Source organism: Solanum dulcamara, chromosome 1, assembly GCF_947179165.1.
Source record: "Solanum dulcamara chromosome 1, daSolDulc1.2, whole genome shotgun sequence".
NCBI classification, from domain to species: domain Eukaryota; kingdom Viridiplantae; phylum Streptophyta; class Magnoliopsida; order Solanales; family Solanaceae; genus Solanum; species Solanum dulcamara.
The window spans coordinates 6,372,924-6,381,157 of NC_077237.1; the positions used below are offsets into that span (position 1 = coordinate 6,372,924).

At 31.3% G+C, this 8,234-nt stretch overlaps 1 protein-coding gene and 1 long non-coding RNA gene across 2 annotated transcripts; both read left to right on the plus strand.

Annotated features, from left to right (window-relative positions):
* The first annotated feature begins 641 nt into the window (after positions 1-641).
* On the plus strand, positions 642-2,973 carry LOC129886486 (serine/threonine-protein kinase D6PKL2-like). The gene is made up of 2 exons (XM_055961192.1): positions 642-1,446; positions 2,027-2,973. Exons 1-2 carry the CDS (start codon positions 881-883, stop codon positions 2,850-2,852), a joined length of 1,392 nt encoding a protein of 463 aa, XP_055817167.1. The 5' UTR covers positions 642-880; the 3' UTR covers positions 2,853-2,973.
* A 1,977-nt stretch (positions 2,974-4,950) lies between these two features.
* LOC129886494 (uncharacterized) lies at positions 4,951-6,965 on the plus strand. Its single transcript, XR_008766222.1, has 3 exons — positions 4,951-4,997; positions 5,223-5,267; positions 6,887-6,965. It is a non-coding gene; the product is annotated as an uncharacterized LOC129886494 (long non-coding RNA).
* Positions 6,966-8,234: the final 1,269 nt, after the last annotated feature.

Here is an 8,234-nt window from a genome sequence, read left to right on the forward strand (position 1 = left end):
TCGGAGTTATAAGGCACAATTTGAACCCCCTTTGACCGAAAGTTATGCCGTATCTATGAAGTCAAAATTAATTTTTATGTATATATAGCAGATATCGAACCTTTAATTTTTCTCTATTTACTTTTTTATATTTTGAATTTCCTTGTAAATTTTTTGACTCCGGCACTAATACATACCCCACGTATGAGTAATTAAGTTTTGGCCAAAAGAACCCTACAGTCTACAGGATGTCATTATATTCCCCAAGAACAATATAGGTAAATTGTATTTAATATATGTAGCTTTCAAATATCTGTAGCTTAGATGGCTCAAATATGCAATAATTAAACCATAGTTAATATGCCACCAAATATGTACCAGAAAATTAATCTATACATAGTACCAAATATCACAATCTCTTAAATATAGTAGCATATATTGTACATAAAATTGCACGTTTTGTAATTTATATGAGTTGGTCTTTAATTTTTACCTTTTACCAATCAAACTATGCCCAGTAGAGTATAAGTTCTTTAGAAACTGAAGTTAGACTCAGACATAACTTGTAGGATATCATGATACAAAAATCTCGTGGAAATATTTATTGTTACTATGACATATATTAAAGACCTAACACAAAATAGGGTCAAAAGAACAAATGAATATAGATATAGTAATAATTTCAATCTGTCTTGGGCCATAAATGGACCCGGACTCTCTTCAACCCGCCGGCAATATACCATTTTGCCGGCCCAAAAGATCTACATTTCTTTGATCCTTCTAACTACCATTCAAAACAAAATGAATTTTATTTCCCTTCTCCCTTTCATTATAACTCACCAAACAATATTTCCACCAATCTTATTTATCTTCCTCCTCCAATATTTTCTCTCAAAAAACCATGTTAACATCTCCGATCCACGAGGACGCGACTAGCTTCTCAGTGTCTCCAGCTGTCAGCTCGACCACGTTAGAGGTGGGAGAAGGAGAAGTTCGTGTTAGCGTGGACACGGAAGTGGAAACAAACATATACAATGTTCATACCTCATTTTCATCCTCCACGAAGCCCCATGCAACGTCTAGCGATCCATGCTGGAATGCCATGCGACGTGTCCAATCAGAAGTCTCGAATTTAACCCTTGACCATTTTCGCTTCATCAGGAAACTTGGGAGTGGTGACATTGGTTCTGTATATCTTGTTGAGTTAAAGGGAAATAATAATAAAGGGTGTTTGTTTGCAGCTAAAGTGATGGATAAAGAGGAATTGGTTAGTAGGAGTAAAGAAGGTAGAGCAGGGACAGAAAGGGAAATATTAGAAATGTTGGATCATCCTTTTTTGCCTACCCTTTACACCACTTTGGACACTGATAAATGGTCTCTTTTGTTGACTGAATTTTGTCCTGGTGGTGATCTTCATGTTCTCCGGCAACGGCTGCCGGAAAAGAGATTCGATGAAGCCGCGGTCCGGTTAGTGTACTTCTCCCTCTATAGCATTACGTCTTTTCTGTTTAACCATTTGTTATTTGAAATATTACTATACGACTAAAGAACAAAAATATATCACTAATCCCATTTAACGATGAATTGACGCTAAAATCTTGTTACCTACGACCTATTTTGTGATAGATCAACCACAAATTTCCCCTTTTTTTCTTTTTTTTTGAAGTGATCTGATATGCATAATTAAAATGGGGAGGCTTCCTATTGGAAGTTTGTCCGTTCCTGGGTCTCGAACCCTAGAATTTTGATTTAGGTACTAAGGAATTCCATCCATCCCAATTGATAGTACCTCTACCATTAATATTTTCAACTATATTTTATTATTAATTATATGTCTTGAATGATTGAGGTAGTCAATGTGAATGTTTGTCCAGTTTGCCAATGGGGCCACATTGGTAGGATAGATTTAATATTATAACATGAGATATATTGTTAATGTGTCCTACTATACTTAATGATGTGCTTTCTATTATTAGTTGAAACTTCTTGATCATGACCAAAATTAAATTAATGTAACATGTGAGTTTGTCTATTTGATGTGTAACAGGTTCTATACATCAGAAGTGGTGGTTGCTTTAGAGTACCTACACATGATGGGAATAATTTATCGTGATTTAAAGCCAGAAAATGTGTTAGTAAGATCAGATGGTCATATTATGTTAACTGATTTTGATCTCTCACTAAAATGTGATGAATCAATAGTAATGCCTCAACTTGTTCATGATGATGAGGGTACTAGTCCAAACCTAGATCATAATAATTCAAATCATCATTCGCCTCCGTATAATTATTCATCTTCGTGCATCTTGCCTAATTGTATCGTGCCAAAGTACGTCTCGTGTTGGTACTCTAAACACAATCGAAGAAGAAGAAGAGGAGGAGGACGAGCGAGTGGTGAGAGACCCTTGAGGTTGATAGCTGAACCGATCGAGGCTCGATCAACATCGTTTGTTGGGACCCACGAGTACTTGGCCCCAGAAATCGCGTCGGGGGAAGGTCATGGTAATGCGGTGGATTGGTGGACGCTAGGGATTTTTATGTACGAGTTGCTATATGGTGTGACACCTTTTAGAGGACTTGACAATGAATTCACCTTATCGAACATCGTGGCTCGAGCCTTTGAGTTCCCTAAGGAGCCATTGGTCCCAATCATGGCTAAGGACTTGATCACCCAACTTTTAGTCAAGGACCCCACCATGAGAATGGGGTCCATGATGGGGGCCACAACAATAAAACAACATCCTTTCTTTGATGGTGTGAATTGGGCACTATTGAGATGTACAACCCCACCTCATGTTCCAACAAATTTCAACAGTACTAGAGACTCTGTCTCATCTTATGATAATGATGATGATTATGTAGATTATTATTAATCAGGTTAAGTTACGTACAATAACATATAACTATTTTTACTAATTAAGTTTGATATGGTAATCTGAATGATACAATCTAAGGATAGCTATATAACGGAAAAAGTGAGCTGATTCTTACAATGATTGTATGGTGCAATCCCGATTCTTTGATCACGATTTTTTCATGCACTTGAGATATTTTAAATTTTTAATTATTTTTATTTATTATATTTTTTTACGTATTTTTGTATAATATAAATTTATATCCGAATTTATAATCATAATTAAAAAATTTCACTTTCGAAAGCCGAATGCAACATTATTGGGATAGAGAGAATAACAATGATGAGCATAGGGAATAATAAATCAGATGTAATATGACTTCCAAATACTTATCTAAACACTGTTTATATTATCAAATAATTTAATGTAATAATAAAAAAATAAAAGTAAGGTTACATACATCACTAGTAAATGTAAATATGAAAAACACATTTCTCATGTTTATTGATTTAATATAAATACTGAAGCAAACTAATTACTATTTATTAATTTTGTAATCCTATCTCAAATTTGGTCAGTATAATGAATGGGTTCCCCAAAAGCAAAGTAATTACTGTTTGTATGAATTTATGTGCTCAATCATTCACATAATAATAGTAATAATCTTTTTACCTCATGACTTACTATTCCAATTTTATCTTACTATTTTTATTTTTCAATTTAACTGAGCATAAAAAATTAGTTATGTCATTGAAACTTTAGACTTAAATTAATGGTCAATTTATGGCATAGTCATTAAATATTCATTTTGTTTACACCAATTAGGGGTGTACATGGAGCGGGTTGGTTCGGATTTTTTACAAACCAAACCAAACCATTTGTGTCGGGTTATTAAATTTATAAACCAAACCAAACCAATAAAAGTCGGGTTTTTCGATATCAATTTTTCTCGGGTTTTTTCGGGTTTTTCGGGTTATTTTGGGTTTCTCGAGTTTTTCATAGTATCTAATAAAAAGCACAGAGCAACGCTTCTTAAAAAGAGTTCTAGTACAAAATATCAACATATAAGATGGAGGAGAACACCGTTTGAAGTTTTAACTTTATAATATAACTTTATAAGATGGATTTTTTTGTATATTATTTAGATGGGCTTCTCAAGTTCAAATCTAAATGTAAAAAAGAAAACAAAAATTATGAAAAAATTTTAAAAAATATTTATAAATTACATTTTAATAAATATTTTTATGTATAACATAATTTAAAAGTAGTATATTTATAATCGGGTCAGTTTGAGTTCGGTTTGACTTTTTTTAGTTAAAACCAAACCAACCCTATAATGGTCGGGTTTTTTTTCCAAACACCAAACCAAGTCAAACCAAACCACTAGTCGGGTTTTTTTCTGGTTTGGTTCGATTTGTCGATTTGATGCGGTTTATCAATTTGCCCTGTACAACCCTAACACCAACGTTATTTCATTAAAGAAGAAGCAATTGATGCACTTTTGTTTAGAATGTTGTCGACTTGCAGAAACTTTTGAAACAATTATCTAAAATACTTTTTTTGTTCATTTTTATTTGTTCACTATATTAAAAATAGATATTTTTTTAATTGTTCAATCTAAAAATTAAGAGATAATTTAACCCCTAATTCATAATTTATCCTTATTATTAAAGAATTATTAACTATAGTCATTTCTCAATACCCAAAATCCTCAATTTATTTTAGTCAAAGAAAAAATGATTTAGTCAATTTGTCATCCTATTCATTGTTTCTTAATGAATATATCAAGTCAATACTAGATAATTAAAAATAAACCGGGGAAGTACCTCTCAAATTGGTCTGAGATCCACTTTATTTGACTTTTGTAAAGACAAAAAAGGAAAAATAATTATGGAAACAAGATTAGAGAGAAATGAAATTAAAAATAGGAAAATAATTATGAAAACAAGTCAAAGAGTTAAAAAGAGCCAAAGAAGACAATTTGTCTTTTGCAAGTCAAATATAAATACTGGTCCCAATTTAAATTAAATGTGTTAGTTTGATTGAGAACAAAAAAATAATAGTCATTCATTACTCTAACTTTTATTTCCTCTGCAATTTTTGGGGTTCCAATTCACAAAAATGGATAACAAATCACTCAATCACAATTTTCATGACGAAGAGGTACATCAATGACAACATTTTCGATCATCCTTTCGATAGAATTTAATAGTTTTAACTCAAATATTGTATTTATATTTAAAAGTATATTTATATAAATAGTTTATTGTGATCTCATTTTCTAGAATTTTATACTCATAATTCATAAATCTAAAATTGTATTTCGAAGTTTCTAGAACTTTTTTTTCATGATTCTTCCTGTGATACACATTTATGTTTTGTGTGCAGCTTGTGGACTTTGAGAAATCGAAATATCAAGATCTCAAGAATGAGGTACGTCAATTGCATCAACACTTTATTGAACTTGGGGTTGGGATGAGGAGGGGGGGGGGGCAATATCCCTTCAGTGAAAAATTATAATATTTATATATGATTAAAGTTTTTTTTATATATATTAGATTTGAATCCTTATGAATTTTCATATGTTATATTTTTTATATTTTAAACTCTCTTAGTGAAAATTGTAATTCCGCCATGAAGGTGAAGATGGCGAGGGGACGTATAGGTATACAACTTTCCTTTGCATTTATGCGTGAAGGCCATTACAATCTCACAAATATATAATTTATAAGAATATCTATTTTCAATATAGTGGATAGATGGAAGTAAAGAGAGGAAGAGTTTTCAAATTGGCATGACGTCCACTTTCTTAGACTTTTGTTTGTAAAAGCAAAAAAAGGAAAAATAATTATGGCAACAAGTTTGATAGAATAAATAATTATGGGAACAAGGTAGGGAGAAATAAAAGGATTTTTGTTTTGAAAAAAAAACAAAGAAGAAAGTTTGTTACTCAGTTTAATCTTTTTCTAAGGCAAATAGATAATCCCTTGATTAAACTGCAGATAAAATTTTATGATCTTATATTAAATATTAAATATGTGTATACATTTTTCGTTTTCATATTACTTATTCACTTTCTCCATTATATATTCTTAACAAATCATAAATAAAAAGAATATTTTTCTCAATTTAACCTTTAACTCTTTTATATATTCTATATTTATGTGTCTTATTCATCAATATAAACATTAATAATGGAGTTGTTTTTTGAAATATAATAATATTTATATTTTTAAAAAGAATTAATTTTAAGGCAAAATGAGAAAAATAAATAATTCTACTTTAATTTTGTAAATTGATAAATAATTTAAGATAAATAATTTTAGTTAGGTGGATAAGCATTACTCCCTCCATTTCAAAAAGGATGACCTCCTTTTCTTTTTAGTCGGTTTCAAAAAGAATGACCCCTTTCTTTTTTAGGTAACACCTTTCTACATGACATGTTTTAGGCCAAAAAATTAAAGAACATTTTTGTACATTTGACATAACTTTAATTTAGAACCACAAGATTGAAAAATCTTCTTTATTTTCTTAAACTCTATGTCAAGTCAAACCAGGTCATTTTTTTTGAAACGGAGGGAGTAAGTAATATGGAATAGAGGGAATAGTTCAGTAAATCTTGTGATCTTTAATTTAAACTTGCCATATAAAGTTTTGGAATTGAAAAACTTACTCCCTCTTTTTTAAATAAGTATTACTTTAGTAAAAATTACATCCTTAACAAATTAATAAATAAAATGTAGAGTTTGCTAAACTATTCCTATTTAATAAGCGTCTCTTGAAGCTTCAACTCTATAAAGAAAATGGAGTACTCCTAGTCCAATATAATTAAGACTTTTTATATGATTCAAAATAAATGAATTTTTTAAAGTTTAAAAGTATTATTTTGCTAAGAGGATATTTAATTTAATACAGAAAGAGTAGCTTTTTGTAGGATTCAAACTCATAAACTCAAAACTATAGCTCTAGCTCGACTCTAATTATGGTGCCTGAAGTTTCTAGAACTTTCCGCCATGATTATTCTTGTGATACCCATCACATTTTATGTAAAGGTTATGAAAATCAATAAGTTTGAGAAAGTGGATGAATCGACACTTAGCCAAATAGTTCAGTCATACGAGAATGAGGTACGTTCAATAGCATCGGCACCTTATTGAAGCTTTTTACAGTAATTCTGTATTACGGAAAATTCCTTTCGACAAAAAATTATAGGATTTATATATGGTTGATTTTTTTTTTAATGGATGTTGAACGTTAATGACTTCTTTGTATGGTTAGTTTTCACATTTTTAAGAGAGAAGGGTGTAAAACTCAATTTTGACTCCGTTAGTGAAAATTCTGACAACATTGATCTACAATATTCATTTTATTGGGAAAAGGCAGACTAACACAAAAATATATACGGTCAAAACAATAAAATAAAATGAAAAAAATAATGACACTAAGAATTTTACGTGGAAACCCTTTTAAATAAGGGAAAAACCACGGGCCAAGAGGAGCAACTGATGTCACTATAGTAAGGAATTTTACACTGAATAGTACCAAGTAAAATACTCAAAAAATGACTACCACACACTCAAAAGTAATAACACTCTTTTGATCTCCCACCTTACTAAAAATATCGCTCACACTTTATTTTTCTTCATAGACTATTTTCTCATATATAGTCTATGGAAATCTCACAGCTCTCTAAATATTTTTCTCTCTGTCTGTCTGTGAATTGAATGATGAAATGAGGAGCTGAAGAACTCCTTTTATAGTAACTTTTCCACCAACTTCACCACCTTTTTTTGACAAACCTTTGTAAAATTGTAGAAAAGATTGGCCGTTAATTTTTACCAAAGAAAAATGGTGCAAATTGCCTAACAATTTGACAGTTATTTTTGACTTTGGGGCTAAACCCCACAAATATCCCCCCTCCAGTCTCATTCACTAGAAGGAGGTACCTTCGTTTTATTGGAGAGAGCTCATGCCAACAAGTTCTTTGCACAATTCGAACTTGTCCCTTGTTACCACTTTGGTTAGCATATCTGCAGGGTTCTCATTTGTAGAGATCTTTTCAACCTGCAAAGATTTGTCTTCTACCTTTTCTCGAATTCAGTGATATCTCACGTCTATGTGTTTTGTCCTTGCATGGTATATAGAGTTCTTGCTGAGTCTATTGCATTTGGACTGTCACAATAAGTGACATACTCCTTCTGATGCAAGTCAAGCTTTTGAAGAAATTGCTTGAGCCATATCATCTCCTTGCCATCTTTAGTAGCTGCAATATACTCAGATTCAGTTGTAGCCAATGCAACACACTTCTGCAACTTTGACTGCCATGATATAACTCTCATGAAAAAGTAAACAAATATCCAGTAGTGGATTTTCTGTTATCAAAGTCACCTATCATATCAG

Excerpts from the sequence above, each read along its gene's own strand:
- LOC129886486 (XM_055961192.1), top strand. The coding sequence starts at position 881 with ATGTTAACATCTCCGATCCACGAGGACGCGACTAGCTTCTCAGTGTCT. Across the intron at positions 1,447-2,026 it reads TTCGATGAAGCCGCGGTCCG|GTTCTATACATCAGAAGTGG; the intron begins GTTAGTGTACTT and ends GATGTGTAACAG.